Source organism: Sminthopsis crassicaudata, chromosome 4 (genome assembly GCF_048593235.1).
Source record: "Sminthopsis crassicaudata isolate SCR6 chromosome 4, ASM4859323v1, whole genome shotgun sequence".
Lineage (NCBI taxonomy): Eukaryota > Metazoa > Chordata > Mammalia > Dasyuromorphia > Dasyuridae > Sminthopsis > Sminthopsis crassicaudata.
This window is the reverse complement of record NC_133620.1, coordinates 270,051,666-270,068,933: the sequence shown is the minus strand read 5'-3', so window position 1 is coordinate 270,068,933 and position 17,268 is coordinate 270,051,666. Positions and strand designations below refer to the sequence as shown.

At 35.9% G+C, this 17,268-nt stretch overlaps 1 protein-coding gene across 10 annotated transcripts in view; it reads left to right on the top strand.

Annotated features, from left to right (window-relative positions):
* Positions 1 to 221: 221 nt before the first annotated feature.
* Positions 222 to 17,268, top strand: part of LOC141566327 (adhesion G protein-coupled receptor F4-like) — an 87,115-nt gene continuing 70,068 nt past the window's right edge. For 6 of the 10 annotated variants that reach the window (XM_074310700.1, XM_074310698.1, XM_074310694.1 and 3 more), the window contains exons 1-4: positions 224 to 283; positions 5,610 to 5,904; positions 10,598 to 10,701; positions 11,850 to 11,897. Coding sequence is in view for 1 of the 10 variants with exons in the window: in XM_074310702.1 (XP_074166803.1) it covers positions 5,902 to 5,904 (3 nt within the window). In the remaining 9 variants the exon portion in view is untranslated. Of the gene's footprint in view, positions 284 to 5,609; positions 5,905 to 10,597; positions 10,702 to 11,849; positions 11,898 to 17,268 lie in introns of all 10 variants that reach the window. The other 4 variants (XM_074310701.1, XM_074310696.1, XM_074310702.1 and 1 more) reach the window with 4 other exon arrangements.

Here is a 17,268-nt window from a genome sequence, read left to right as displayed (position 1 = left end):
GTACAAAAGGGGCACTGCAGCTCAGAGAGCATAATTACTTGCTCAACATTGCATAAGTAATATTAGTGTTGATCCTGAATCTCTTGACTCTAAGTACAGCCCTCATTCCTCTATATTACACTACCTAAATGCATTTCATTCGTCAGCTCAGAAAAGGAAAGGCTTTTTGTGGGAGGGACCTGAGGGCTCACTGTCACCTGAGTGAGTAGGTAGTGGGTAGAGTGCTTTGTTGAGATTTCAACACCCCAGTCCAAGTGGTGGAAATGGCAATTGACAGTATTAGGTAAGTTATGATGTGATGGTATTATACACACATAAGGTTAAATGGAAAGTTTTGTATTCCTCAAGCTGTGGTTCGACCTGCTTATTTAGGAACAATGGCTGATAGAATCATTTTGTTGGATGATATTCTCTCGTTCTGTCCCCTTGCTCTGAAATTAATTTTCCTGTTTGGTAGAAGAATTAAAAAATCCCAGTCTAGCCAGGAAATATAGTCTATCTCTTCAATGAAGCCTTCCCTAGTTAGGCCAGTTCCTTGTAGTTTCTTGGGGGAGACAATGTAATACTAAAATGAATCGATAATTTATGAAATAGGGACAGACATACTTGGTTGTTTGGGTACTCACCAGGAAAAGCCAGGCCATGCTGGACAGCAGATAATAGGTTGGCAATCACATTTTAATTAAGAATGAAGAGAATGGGGACAAAAAAGTTCATTAAGGCAGAGACAAACAACAGAAGGGGAACAGAGGCAGAGGTGATAAGGGATGGGCTAGTGAAGAAACAGAGAGGATAGTGAGAGGGAGAGGCACAGATAATCACTCATGTTACCATAATTAGATGGAATTGGGAGCACTGGCCGCATAGATCCTTCGGAGATGGAAACTGGCTCAGGGAAAGGATTTGGAGATCTCATTCTTTGAGGAAATAAACTTTTATCTATATCACCTTAGGATTCATTAACATATCCAAATCATTTCAGACTTATCAATAAAACTTTAATATTAACATATTTATATCATCTCATAATTGTCATCATCTTTTGATGTTCTACTGAGAATATCTAAAATTTGTCTGAGATTTACATATCTTAGGGCCAGACTCTGACAGCAGTGCCTAGATGGCTTCTGCTGATTTAGCCCTTGTTACCAGAATTGAATTTTGGCTAATATTTGATATAATTTATAAATTATATCTCTTTGATCTCTGTGCATGACTTCCTTTAAACTTTTAAACTTACTATGCTTACTAGAAGGAGCAGAGAGATGGTGGTCAGGGGGACCAGAACAAAGGAAAATTTTAACATACATGAAAATATTTCTGGATTTTTAGAATTAGAGGACTTGAGTGAATCTCAGCTCAGCCTCTTTGAGCTTGGCCAAATCATTGAAACTCTCTGGGCCTCCATTTCCTTACCTGTAAAGTGTGGGAGTTAAATTAGATAATTTCTGAGGTTTCTTCTAACTCTAAATTTTTGTTACTGTCTTCTTCCTCTTAATATTTATAGTGTTTGTTATCTCAGAAAACCTTAGAAGAGACCTCAGAGACCATCTAGTCTAACTTGTACTTGAATAAGAAATCCCTTCATAATGCCTCAAACAAATCATTTCTAGCCTTTATTAAAAGAGCTAAATTCTTTAAATAAATGTAGAAAAAATCAGAAGAAAAGCAGAAAATTTTGGGAAAAAATATAAGATATTAAGATAAGATCAGATAAAGATCTCATATTTTAAATATATAAAGAATTTATAAAATCTAAAAGAATGTGAATCTCCAGTTGATAAATAAAGTATATGAACAGGTAGTTTTCTGATGATAAAATCAAAATAACATATAAAAATAATTTGTAGTTATATAAAAATCATTATTGATGAGAGAAATGCAAATGAAAACAACCTTGAGATATCATTTCATATTTATCAGATTGTCTCAGATGATTAAAGGGGAAAGAGTCAATTATGGGAGGGGATGTGGAAAAATTGGGACACTGATTCATTGTTGTTGGAATTGTGAACTGTTCCAACCATTTTAGAGAACAATCTAGAATTATGCCCCAAAAGTTATAAATTGCACCTATCCTTTAACTTAGCAATATCACTACTGGGTCTATTTTCAAAGACAATTAGAGAAAAAAGAAAATCACTTGTCTGCTCTAAAATGTTTATAGCAGTTCTCTTTGTGATGGCAAAGAACTGAAAATTGTGCAGATGCCCATCAGTTGGAGAATGGCTGAACAAACTGTCATATATGATTGTGATGGAATATTATTTTGCTATAAGAAATAATGAGCTCAGTGATCTTAGTTTTACATGATAAGATTTGCATGAAATAATAATGAAAATGAACAGAACTAAGAGAACATTGCAAGAACAATTTTGAGAGACTAAGTCATTTTGATTATTATAAATACCCAAATTAACTACAAAGGAAGACACTATCTGCATCCAGAAAAGCATTGATAAATAAAAGTATGTATAAAATGGTTTTATAGCAAATATCTGTATATATATGTATGTTTATATATACACACATAGTTGTGTCTAATAGTAGTCGTCTCTAGGCTGGAGAGGGGAAAGAAGAGAAAAGGAAAAAAAAGTTTATATAACTTTATTATATATTTAAAAGAAATAGCTAGTTGTATGTAATAGATTTACAATTTCATATGCAATTATTTTTAAAAATATATACTACATCATAGAAAGATTTTATTCCATAAATTTAAAAAAATTAAGTTATATGAAGGGGAAAAAAAAGACCTAAGGTGAAAGGAAGCCCACCATTATAACCTATTCCACCTTTAGTGATTGCTATTTGCTATTTGTTAGGAAATTTGTCCTTTATTTTGAACAAAAGGTACTTCTTTATAACTTCTACCTCTTTCTCCTGGTCCTGCCCTCTGAAAACCAGTCTGATCCCTATTCTATGTGACACCTCAAGTATTTAAAGCAGTCATTTCCCCCCACTCAGTCTTCTCTTCTCCAGACTAGACATCTCTAATTCTTTCAATTTACTCTCATATGGAGGCAAAACAATATCTTTTTTCATCCTGGTCATTTTCCTGTGATAATCTGAAATTTAGCAGTGTCCTTCCCAAAATATAACGCCTATAACTAAACCCAATACTCTGAATTTAGCCTAACTGGGTAGAGTGCAATAGAACTATGACTTCCTTTTGTTGGATATTTTGCCACTCATCTCAGCCTTAGTTTTTTTCTTCTTGTTCTTTTTTCCTCCTCCTCTTTTTTTCTCCTTTAGGATTTTATCCTACTATTGCATTAGGCTCCCCCCACCCCATGCCCCCTGAAGCAATTGGGGTTAAGTGACTTGCCCAGGGTCACACAGCCAGGAAGTGTTAAGTGTCTGAAATAGATTTAAACCCAGGTCCTCCCTGACTTCAGGGCTGGTGCTCTATCCACTGCACTACCTAGGTGCCCACATTACATTATTTTTTTAACCTACCACATCACACTTTTAAATCCCACTGATAACACTGATTTTTTAAAGATGAGATATCTAAGGATAGAATTTTTCTTTTTAAAATTTCCCTTCAACCCAATATTCTGGCTCAAAAAGATATTTTGAATCTTAATGGTCGTCTGACATGCCAGCTATCACTTCCAGGTCTGGTTCACTTGCAAATTTGATAAAAACTGCATTCATGTATTTATCCTAATCACAGATAAAATGCTAAATTGCATACCAGTCTCATTCACCGTTAGCTTGTCTTGTTATCTCAACTAGATTGTAATTTCCTTGAGGGAAGCAAATATATCCAATTTATATTTATATCTCCCATTGCGCTTTGAATGTAGGAGTCATTCAATAAATATTTGTTGAAAGACTGGTTTCATCTGAAGTTCTTTGGGGGATGGAGTAGAGGTTATTTAGTGGTTTTTTAATTTTAATGTTTTTTCACATTCAAAAATGAACCAGGTGCAAAAAACTAATGGAATTGAGTTAACCTCAAGTTTTTTTTTTTTTTTTTTTGAGTAAACTAAGTCCTTTCATAGCTATGATGTGGTAGTCCTTTCATAGCTATGAAAAGGCACTTGGGTGACACAATAGAGCTCTGTACCTGGAGTCAAAAGACCTAAGTTCAAATCTTACTTACTAGTGGTGTAACTCTGGGTGAGTCACTTCTCCTTGTCTCAGTTTTCTCATGATAAAGTGGGCATAATAATATTTCCTATAGTGATTGTAATTATAAAATAAATTAATATTTGTGAAGTGCTTTGCAAATCTTCAAGCGCTATATAAATAACTAGATATTAAGAGGTAAGATCATATTTCCACATGAGAAAGTATACCTTTGTATATTGATTTAAAATAGGAATTATTCTGCAGCAATTAGATGGCATAGTGGATAGAATGCCAACTCTGGAGTCAGGAAGATTCTTGAGGTCAAATCTGGCCTCAGACTCTGTATGACTCTGGGCACATACTCTATTTGCCTTAGTTTCCTCATCTGAAAATTTGCTTGCAAAGGAAATGGCAAATCATTTCAGTATCTCTACCAAGAAACTCCCAATTGGGATCATGAATCAGAAATAACTAACTGAAAAAAGACTAAACAACAGGAATTATTATTTTTTTTATCCTCTAACATAATGATGCCTTGTATATATTAACATATTCAATAAATATTTATTAAAATGGAATTGTGATGTTCTATTCGTGGGGGAAGGGAAGATAGAGGTCAGGGTGGAAAATAAGTGAAAAACATAGGAGACATGTGGTATCTGCCTTGGTATCTAATTTCTGTGAACTCCCAGAAAATATGAGGAAATTCCTTTTATCAAATAGGTCAACATATTCTCTCAAATTCATAGCCTTAGAAAGTTGTTTAGAACAATTGAGTTGTTCAAACCTGCTCAGAGTCTCACAGTAAAAGCTAGAACTTGAATCCAGATTTTTCTGGTTCTAAAATAAGCTCTCTATCCACTATAATATGCTTCCTTTCTAATATTCTGATTTAAAAGTTAATTTGACTACTTTTTTGAACTCTCTTGACTTCTTAGTTGACTAGAGTAGAAGTTTCTTGAGTGCAGTTATCATGCCCTTGCTCTCAGAGCAACTAGCAGCATTGAGTACATGACATGGGGTTTAGTGAATAATTATTGACTCATAGACTCTTTGATGTGGAAAAAGTTCTGTATACATTGCCTATTTCCTCCCCTTTTATTCATTGATGAGGAATAATCAACCTAGACAAATGGTTAGTAGGAAAGCCTGGTTTCAAACTATTAGTTTCTACCCATGATCCCCAATGCTATTGTTTCCAGATCTAGAATATTTTTTTGTTAAAAGATGAAATTGCTTTAGATGTTGAAGAAGAGACTAAACCAAGATGACTTCATAGAATTTCCCAGTAATTTCCCTCAAATTCAATATAAAAACAGGGAAACTTGTAGGATTTCTTTCTTAACTACCATCACCATCATGTAACATTATTATCAAGCCCTGAAGTTCTAATTTTATTAGACCAGTAGATGGAGTAGATGGTCCCCTATGATCTTTTGAAAGATAAAGTCTATGAATGTAAAGAACAAACAAGTGACTCACTTTACTGGATTCCTTTTCAGAGGAGCTTAACCTGTAATTTCTCTTAGGCGTGTTTGATTATCCCATTGTGGTGTGAATCACAGACTTGCCCAAGCCTCTAAACTCAAAGCTGCTTGACAATTCTCAGATTGTCTCTGGATGTCAGAAGGTATACACCAGGTTCATTGACGTAACTTTTGAAGAATGAAGAAAATGGATCCTAGCTTTCCAAAGTGACATACTGGGGACAGAACTCATTTAGACCCCCATGATGATGGAACAAGATGGTTGGGGAACATTATAAAGAATTCAGGGCTGGCTATCTTTCTGGGTGATCTCCTGGCTTGCTAACTTTCTTGAATGGTGAGTACTCAGTTTTTTGCCCATTTTTTTTCCTTTTGAAAATATGGGTTTCTCTTGAATCTAGTAAAGAATTAGTGAGATATTTGGGATGTTAGAACATCTTCTGGAAAGCCCAGGTGTGCAGGCACCCTATCTACTATTACATCAAAGTCAGAGTGGTACCTTTTCTAAGGCTTTTTCACACTTATTTTTGTTTCAAAAAAAATTTTTCCTCCAAACCTCCAATTGCTAGCTTTTTGGAATAAAAATTATAGACATCTTGGCAGGGAGATAGGTTCTCTATCACCACCCCCTCCCCCCCAATTTCCAATTTCTTTCTAATTGACTCCCTTTAGTCTGGAAGGTGAAGCTAGGATATTTTCTAGTTCAGAGTCATTTAATCATAGCATCATGGGACCATAGAATCATATATTTCGAGTTGGACGGAAACTCAAAAGAAGGAAGATAGGAAACAAGCATTTATTTTAAAAAATGCCAGGCACTTTGCCAAATGCTTTTACAAATATCATCTCATTTGATCTTTTTAACAATCCTAGATGATAGCTGCTATTATTATCCACATTTTACAATTGAGGAGAAAGAGCTTTAAGTGACTTGCTCAGGGTCACATAGCCAGTAAGGTCATTTAGGACAACTTCCTCTTTTTATATATGAGGAAATTGAGGTCAGAGAGTTTATGTAGCTTATCCAATGTCACCTAGGGAGTGTGAAAAGTGGTATCTGAATGTAAGAATGTAAGAAGACATCTTACTTCAAAGGCAGCATCCCTTCTAAATGCACTCCAGTGTTACTCTGAAAATTGTAGTGGGATTAATGGACTTGGCTGTCATCTTCATTCAAAAGCAGAAAATATTTTTTTTCTTTCATATTTCTCTACATTCCCTATCCTGGTCACAATCACATGTCATTTAATGGCATTTTTCATTGCTTTGGGTGACTCAGCATCTTTGGAACCTACCTCCTTGACCCAATGATGAGGCCAGAATTGTTCTGTTATATCTCCTGTTTCATTAATCTAAGGAAAGGGATTGCAAGGTAACTAGATGGCACCATGGATAGAGTATTGGACCTGAAGTCAGAAGACTGATCTTCCTGAGTTCAAATGTGACCCTGGTCAAGTCACTTAACTCTGTTTGCCTCAGTTTCCTCATCTGTAAAATGATCTGGAGAAGGAAATAGAAATAGTCCAGTACCTTTGCCAAGAAAACCCCAAATGGCATCACAGAGAGTCAGATAAATCTGAAAACCAACTGAACCACAAAAGCACCAAAAAGAGATTAAAATTGTGTCTCTGATATTTCCAGCCTCTGTGATCTTTGGTGAAACATTTTACTTCCTTGGGACTCAGTTCCCTCATCCCTTAAAATGAAGAGTTTGAATTAGATGGTGTTTAATATCCCTTCCAAGTCTAAATCTATGACCCTATGATTCTCTTTGAGAATTGCTTTAGTGTCCATGGCTCCCCAGTGGTGGTAAATCTTTGTCCTTTGTGGGTGGACTTGGTTTTAGGAAACAGTCCTTCCAATCCAAGTCATGTGAATAAGGTAATACAGTGAAATAAAAAGAGTCTTGTATTTGGAATGAGGGGATTTTGAATCCCAGCTCTGTAACTTAGAATCTTTGTTGTCATTTAACTTCTCTGTCTCAGTTTCCCTTTCAGGATAATAAAAGGGTTGGATTAGGCAAACTCTAAAATCTTGTGAACAATCTTGGATTATAGTTAATCCAAAAACAAGGACTGAAATATAAAATAATGAGATTAATTTTTTTGTATGGCTTACAAAATGATTCTGAAGTTGATTACCAAGGGGAAACTCCAGAAAAGTTTTAAGAAATTGGATTTAATGCATGAACTCTAAAGATTGGAATGAGACCACACTCATTTGGATATGCAAATTCTGCTACATTAAAAAAAAAAACACCATAATTTATTAATTTGTGCTTCTGTTCTTCTTACTCCATCCCCCTCTGTATTCCTTGCTTCTTTCCTTCCTTCCTTCCTTTCTGTCTTTTTTCTTTTCTTCCACTTTCCTCCTTTCCTTTTTTCTCCAGCATTTTTATGTGACTAGATTATAATGATACCTGAAATAGTTAGGTTTAAGAAAGATACAACAAGCTTGTGAGCATACACACATACACACAAACATACAAATAGGCAATCAAAAAGTACCTTTCTTAATCTTCAGATAATGTTTATGAAAATCCCAGTAGACACTAGACTTCATCAAAGAGACTGAAATGAATTCATAACTAAAAGCTTAGCATGTTTTATAAAAGTAGTGACCATAAACTCCATCATAGGAGGATACAGAAACTACTGAGGTACGGTAAGTGTTTGCTTGGTTTTTAATAGTCTGGAAAAAATAAAAACAAAACTAACTTCTGGATCTCCCTCCCTTGAGGGTATTTTATGTTGAGACTCAAAAGAGACAGCAAATATCATATTTAAGATGTATTATTATCTTGTTTACTATATTATAGCACCTACTATCACTTTCATTTATTTTGGGGGAAGCATCCCTGAGGGCCAGACTTAATTCAGCATGCTCAGACAGGATGACTGAACTGGTTTCAGAATGAATCACACAGTGTAATTTCATTGGGCTGGAGATTTAAACAGAAACAAGCATATTATCTTCGGTCCACTGATCTTATTCTAGATTTCAATTAACCCAGAAAAAGTAAATTCCAGATATAGAGGAAAAAAGGCAAGCCCACATCCAAGGAAGAAAGAAAAACAAAGTTCATAGGAGAAGACATGCTTGGATATTATACCTTTATGTAAGAAAATAATCATTCAGCTCCTCCACCAAAAAATTAAAGAAGTGTAGAATAAATGCAGTAGATGATAATTAATCAAATTGGGGAGAGGGAGTATAATAGTATCTGAATCTATGAGTTCATTAGTGTGAGGATTTCCTAGTATGGCAACTTCTTCTATTGATGTACACTTGCAATTTTTCAGTAACTTATAGTTTTAGAGAGTATCTAGTGGTATATAGAGGTTGTGACCTTTTTTTTTTTTTTTTTTTTTTTTTTTTTAAGGCAAAACCAAAAAAAAAAAAAAAAAAAAAAAAAACAAACTGATTCTATCCATTTTACTTAGGCTAAAAAGTTACAGAGCTATTTCTTAGGCCTTAAGATTACTAACATGGATGCTTTGACCTGCTCAATTTTCAAATGGTTCCCCCTTTTTAAGGCAACCTGGGTTTCCGCTCTCTGCTTTCCACATCTTTCCCTTTCCTTAGTTCCCAGAGTCTTATCACTTTCTTGCTAAACTTAGTAAAGACAACAAAATGACAAGATCCATTGAAATTCAGAATTTCACAACTCAAGAAATCCACTAACCTCAGTATCCCTGTATCTCTCCCTTGCACCAGCTACAATTACAGAGGCAAGCTACCAAATACAACTTGAATGATTTATCCATGAGTGCACAGGTAATATGATTTAAAGGCAAGGTTTAAATCCATGTCTACTTGACTCCAAAAGAATATTGGACCTCAATTTCTTAGGTGATTATTAATACAGTTTGTAATCCTACATAGGTTGAACCTAGATCTGTGGCATAAAATTCAAATAGTAAGAAATTCCTGCAGGCTGAATATTGGCTTGAAAGTCAGAGTTTAACATTATCTAGATTGCATTCAATTTTCAATTTTATTTTGTTCAACATTTACCAATTATATTTCAATCTACTAACTACCAAAAAATGCTCACTAGATATTCCCACATCTGATTAGGATTGCTGTAGTGATATTCTTCATTTAAGATCATTAGAAGCTGGAGTAGCCTGTAGCTGGAAGCTGAGCATAGGGAGGCATGTCTATACCACATTCTTATAGCCTTCTATTCTTATATTTTTCTTATGTCCTGAGCCTGAGGAATTAGGGAAATTCTTGCTCCTGTTCCATTGATATTATAATCATTGCTAGAAGATGGGACTGGAGTGATACTGGAAGTAATAGAAAATAGCAAGAGGAGGCTCACTAAGAAATCAAGGAATTAGAACTTGAGGCATCACAAAAGGCTTCATGTTGAGGTAATACTTGAACTGAGCCTTTTTGATTTAGCAATGAATTGGTTTATCAGAAATTAGTAAACACAATGGTACTTTACAGGAATGGGAGACAGGATTGGTAGGGGAAGAAAAGGTCAGGAACAGTGTGGAGCAAAGAGCAAGCTCAGGGAAGTTTGGGGAAGGGAGAAGGAGGGACTGAGCAGAAATTTCAGTAGTAGGAATGGAATTTAAAATTCTACGTCTGACAAAACCAGTGTAAGTTAAATCACTTAATTTCCCTGGGCCTCAGTTTCTGTCTCTGTAAAAAGAATGAGCCTCTGAGGTTCCTTCTAGCTCTAAATCCATGATCCCAATCTTGTAGGAGGAGCCTTCTTCTCTTCCCTCTTCTTGGTCTATCTCTGCTTCTCCATAATGACTTTATCCTCATGGATCAATCAAATGTTCTTTTCCCTCTCTGTGGGAAATGGATCATTGTTATTTTAAAGCAGAGTATCTTGCATTTAGTCTGGCTGTCCATAATTACCATGTCCAGATTTGCAATTAGAAAATAGGAGGGAGCTGTACTCGTGTGTGTGTGTGTGTGTGTGTGTGTGTGTGTGTGTGTGTGTGTTTAGCGTGGATAGTTAAGAAAAAGGAGGCTAACATTTGGCACATTTCCCAATTCCTTTGTAGAAAATGTGGTTGGTTCAGTTCCAGCCCTTGGAGAAGCTGCCATTCCCGATGACTGGGTGCTTATGCCCTTGAAGGATACTGTACAACAGGCTACTGGTAATGAGGTGTGTCAACTCCCATCCATCTTGGCTTCCATTATGCCAAAGCCTGGTCAGCCAGTTAATTTTTTGTGTCATCACCAGAGGCAAGGTTGTGAAGCTCTTTCTTGGCTTCCCTCCACCACTTTAAGTATCCTTTTTCTTTCTTTCAGGATATTTTCCACTACTACCAAGTGCTCAGTCCCTCATTTTCCCTTCTCCAAGTTTCCCTGACTTTGCTATTTGTTCCAGACTATTCTTGATCTTTTCTTCTCCTACCAATCTTGTCTTCTCCCACCAATCTTGTCTTCTCCCATTCTCCTAGAGCCTCATGGTATTTATTAAGTTCTGATATACTGATTCATTGCTAAAGCAAAAAACAATCAGTTCAAGGCATCACTTCAACTTGAAGCCTTTCCTGATGCCTCAAGGTCTAAGCTGTCATCCTCACTTTACATTTTTTTCCTATCTATTTTTTGTTACTTATACGCATTGCTGTCTTCTCTGACAGAACATAAGCTCCTTGAGGGTAGGGATTCTATTATTTTTATTTTTGCATCTACTTCTCAGTGCAGTGCATAGCATATATAGTAGGTACTTAACACATGTTTTTGCTTAATTGTAAACATTTTAATTTTTTATAGATTTCATTGTTTTAATATAAATATAAATCTAAACACTAGAGGATAGATTTTTTTTGACAAGGGAGAATTTTTCCTGCAAATTATATCTTATGAGTGACTTTATACTTATTAGTGACAAACGAGTTCTGATAATGCTGATTCTATGTGATGACTTCTTCCTAGAGATAAAAGTAATATGGAATCACTAGAGTTTTGTTCCAAGACTCTGACATTGTAGTAGATCATGTAGCTATCCTTTGGACTATTAACCCTATACCACATTACATTATTGCCAAAGGTCCCATCCCTTTATTATGGCCTGGTTTTATCCCACCTGCAATCTCCCTTCTATATTATTTCTTTACAAATTCTGGTGACTTGGAGGTCATTGAACATGTATTAGAAGTTGGATCCAAATTCACTGGGGGATAGACCATCCTCATTTTAAAGCACTATTGCACCTGATTGGGATAGTCTGTTTTGTGCTGCATCCTTTTAATGTCTTTTTCCGGGTTGATAAAAATTTAAAATACGATTCTGTTCATATTTCAGAGTTCAGAAGGCAGATCTCATGAACACATAGGGTTGCTCTTCTTGGAGGTATGTTGGTCATCTACTAATATTTTAGACCAATGTTCTTTCATTTGCAGAAGAATTTGGGTGCCTCTCATCATTTCCCCTTAATCTTACTCCTGGTTTGGTTCATGTTTTGTCTTTTTAATTGTATATATCTTGAGTAAGTTTGTGAGTAGTGAAGCAAAAACTCTATAAACTGTCAATTTGGGTAGAACAGTCAAATAATTTCAATCTGATCATTTAATTATTCATTCATGAATTTGTATATTCTGCCATCTAACTGATTAAACATCATAAATTAAATGCTTGCTGTTGCCTGCCCTGAAGGATATATAAAGATAATTAAGATGATGTTCCTTCTTTTAAAGAATTTATAATCTATTAGGAGGAATATGGCAAATATATGAACTTTTATTGCTACATTATAATATATGACACTGAAAAATAATCAGTATTAGATCAAGAAATCATCCATCAATAAGCATTTATTAATTACCTACTATGCCAGATAATATGTTAGATATTAGAAATATACAGAATTCTCTTAATTATACTGATTATTTATTGAACTATCCATAATTCTGTTATGGGCAAGAACTTGAAACAAGGAACTGAGTGGAATTGAGGAGACAATGGTTAAATCTAGTATTGATTTAATCCTACAACAAATAATGGTTTCCTCATGATATAATGATTGGTGTATATTCAGTGTGGAACATATAAGTGAGAAGTACTCAGGGCCAAAGGGTGACTTTGGGAGATTCACAACTAGGATTGACTTCTAAGAGATTCACAAGCCTACAGAAACCCACAATCCCACACTCTTGGAGGCAGAGTCTGATTCATTCTAATTTCCACCTTTGTGTTAGCTGGAGACATTGAGAGGACGAGAGGCTGAAGCTGACTGGAGAGATTCAGGACTTTTAAGGACACAATAAAGAATCTGGACTTTAACTCTTGGCTGCATTTGGGATTATTGAACTGAACTGAAACTAAGGCTGCCTCCAGAAGCTCCCCAAGAGATCTGCCCCAAGAGAATGATTACAATTTAAAGAAGAGAACGTTACATTTTGGCACCCAACATAAGGCAGAAAGGATCCTGATTTCAGTAGAAAAGCCTCTGATCCTGATCCAGTGGAAAAGTCTCTCTGACCCAGAAATTAGAGTGAGTACAACAAGAAAACTTTGTCAAAGGATTAAACAAGTGCTTCAGCTAAAATACATCAGATCTTTAGAAAACAGCCTTCTATTTCTCTTCAAGGGAAATGTTTAGAGAGCATTGTCAAGGTTATGAAAAGCTAAGGATTGATTATAACCTGGAAAGAGATCACTGAACTTTTAAAAACTGTAGAGTACACATCTCCTTGGTTCTCTAAGGAAAAAATAATTGAATACAGATGAATGGAAATTAGTAGGAGAGAAACTAGGTGAATACTACAATTCCAATCCAAACTCGATTTCCAAAGATACACTTCATACATACAATTTAAGACAAGTGGCTTTAAGAAATTATATAAGTGTTAGGCTAAGGAAAAAGAAGAAAGAGCAGGATCCAACTAAACTAGGTGAAAAGGATGAATCAGATAACAATGGAGTTAAATATAATTCAGAATATGGCACTTCATAACAGGACCATTTCCCATCTCCTCCCTCAATTAACCCTTCATGGGTGGAGGAAGAAGGAGGAGGAGAAGGAACAGTAACACAAACAGAATCATCTATAAGCAGCCTATGACAAGATTAGAAAAATAATTGGCTAAGGCAAAAAATGAAGGAGAGGATATATCTGATTTTATAGATGCATATCCTGTGATTAAAGAACTTGACTCTTCAGGTCAAAAAAGAAGATACACTCCTTTTGATTTGGATTAAATTAAGGATTTGAAAAAAGGTTGCACTCTTTATGGGTCTACATCATCTTATGTTAAAATGTTACTAGATAATTTGGATTATGAAATCCTAATCCCAAATGACCGGGAATCCATAGCAAGGACATGTTTAGAACCTGGACAAAACTTGTTATGGCTTTCAGAGTATCATGAATTATGTAGGATTCAAGTCAGGTGCAATAGGCAAACAGAAGTTAACACACAAGTCACTTTTGACCAACTAGCAGGTGAAGGTCAGTATGGAGAGAATTAAGAACAGCTTAATTACCCCACAACAGTTTATGAAAAGATCGCCATGGCTGCAACAAAAGCTTGGGGTTCCCTCCCCAGACAGAAAGATGGAAGTGAAGCCTTCACAAAAATAGAGCAAGGTCCCAATGAGCCTTTTGCAGATTTTGTGGGACGTTTGCAAACAGCTGTAACAAGAACCATTGGAGAAAATTCAGCTACAGAAATAATGATCAGACATTTGGCTAAGGAAAATGCTAATGAGGTTTGTAGAAGAATTATATGGGGATTACACAAAGATGCTCCTTTAGAGGAGATCATAAGATGCTGTGCTACAGGGGGCACAAATGCTCATTATACTCAGACTATGATGAACATGTAAAGACAGGGTCCCTCTTGGCAAGGGACTTCTAGAGAAACTCGTCGATGTTTTCAATGTGGAAAAGTTGGACATCTAAATGCTCGGTGTAGATATGGAGATAGAGTGAGAAGACCTAAAACCCCATGTCCAAAATGCCACAAGGGCTTCCACTGGGTCTCAGAATGTAGATTGACCCAGGGAAATGAAAGGTGGGGCCCAGCTTCAAGATATCAATCAAAAGATAGGTGGGGCATGATGGCAGCTGAGTTTACACCCAGATAGTCTTTAGAAGGTCAGGACTCTGATGTGATCAACCAGCAGAAAAGCAATCACATGGCAGAAAGGGATTAGCTGATCAGTCAGCCAAAAAACAATCAGATAGCAGAAATGGATTGCAGTTGGGGAGAATACAGGGTTTTTAAACCAACAGGGCAGTGTCCAGTGTAAACAGCTTCAATATAATTGTCAGGTAATGAGGAGAAATCCCAAAAGTGGTAAATAGAAGGGAATAGATAGGTTAACTACTTGGGAGAGAGGATTTTCTTGTAATTTTACAGACAGAGAAGGAAACAGATGGAGAAGGAAACACATAGGTGTCAATGAGCATCTGGAGAGAGACAGAAAAAGAGAAAAATCTGGAAACAAAGGAGAAGACCTAAGAACAAAATCTGCAGGAATCATTGGGTTTCCTAATACAAGATAAGACTGTTGCAGGACTTGAAAACCATCAGGAATCATTGGATTCCCCAACACAAGATAAGACTATTGCAGGACTTCAAAACTTGCAGGAATCATTAGATTCCTGGCACATGATAATGGACAATGGATTCCTTTTGGACTATTTCTAGGACTTATGGACATGTACAATTCCTGATGTTGATTCATGTTATTTGTTACATCACTTCTAGCCTGTGTTGTGTTACTGTGTGCTTATGTAATTTATGTAATTATGCATAATACCTCCCATATTGATGGATTTATGTATACCTGTTTTAAGAGTGAGCTCCTTCAGAAACCCGCTAATTTGATTTGATTTCCCATTTCCTTTGGTGTTTTTATCTCCCTTCCTGAGAAGTCAGGGAGGATGGGACCACCTCCTTTTTTTTTTTTTTTTTGATAGCCATTATTTATTATTTAATTATGAAAGTCATCAAATACTTGAAGACTGCTATCATATTCCCCAGGAATCTTACTTTTCTATGTTAATCATTTCTTTTCTTTTTCTTTCTTTCTTTCTTTCTTTTTTTAATAGTTTTTATTTACCAGATATATGCATGTGTAATTTTACAACATTGACAAATTCTAAACCTTTTGTTCTAATTTTTCCCCTCCTCCTGCCCCCCCCTCCCCCAGATGGCGGGTTGACCAATACATGTTAAATATGTTAAAATATAAATTAAATACAAAATATGTATACATGTCCAAACGGTTGTTTTGCTGTACAAAAAGAATTGGACTTTGAAATAGTGAACAATTAGCCTGTGAAGGAAATCAAAAATGCAGGCAGACAAAAACAGAGGGCAAGAAATTCCATATAGTGGTTCATAGTCATCTACCAGAGTTCTTTCGCTGGGTGTAGCTAGTTCAGTTCTTTACTGCTCAATTGGAACTGATTGATTACCTTCTTTTTATAGTGTTTTCACTCCTTTTTTGAGCAGTCAGGGAAGGTGTGATCACCTTCTTTTTTGGGGTTCTCACCTCCTTGAGAAGTCAGGGAGGTCATGACCACCTTATGTTCTAAATCAAAAGAAAGAGGGAGATGTTATGGGCAAGAACTTGAAACAAGGTACTGAGTGGAATTGAGGAGACAATGGTTAAATCTAGTTTAGCATTGATTTAATCCTACAACAAATAATGGTTTCCTCATGATATAATTATTGATATATACTCAGTGTGGAACATATAAACGAGAAGCTCTCAGGGCCAAAGGAGACTTTGGGAGAGTCACAACTAAGATTGACTTCCAAGAGATTCACAAGTCCACAGAAACCCACAATCCCACATTCTTGGAGGCAGAGTCTGATTCATTCCAACTTCCACCTTTGTGTTGGCTGGAGACACTGAGAGGATGAGAGGCTGAAGCACTGGAGAGATTCAGGACTTTGAAGGACACAATAAAGGAACTGCGCTTTAACTCTTGGCTGCATTTGGGATTATTGAATGAACTGAAACTATGGCTGCCTCCAGAAGCTCCCCAAGAGATCTGCTCCAAGAGAACAATTACAATTTAAAGAAGAGAACATTACATAATTCCATTAAATTCCTTAAGATTACATTCCTGATGTGTGACATGTTGACATTTTACCTTGCAAAGCAGATTCACAATAACCTTACAGGGCAAGGTTTGATCATCTGGAGGGAAGAATATCTTACAAAAAAATGGTGCTTGAACTGAGCTTTGAAAGAAAATAGGCATTGAAGGAAGGAGGTAGAAGTGAGGAAGAAGAGAGTTCCAGGCATGGAGGACTTGTCAGTGCAGAAGAAAAGAGATGGAAATTAGAACATGTGTGAGGACCACAAAATGAATGAGAAGGGAAAAAATGAATAATAAACCTAGAAAGATTAGGAAGGGATTAAATTGTGAAGAATTTTTTAACCACCAGAGTTGTTTATATTTGATCCTAGAGGCCACTGGAATTTATTGAGTATTGAAACTGATGTAGTAAAACCTTTGCTTTAGGAAAATCACCTTGTGGACTGTCTGAAGGATGGATTAGAATGAGAAAGACTTGAGTCAGGGAAACCAATTAGGAGGCTATTGTAATAGTTCTCAAGAAAGGTGAGATAGACTGAATCAGGATATATTGCATAAAATATCTTGGAGGTGCAAATATATAAATACCAAGATTTGGTCATTAAGAAGCATGTAGGGTAAAAAGAGTAAGCAGTTGATGACACTGATGTTAGTCCTGGGTGA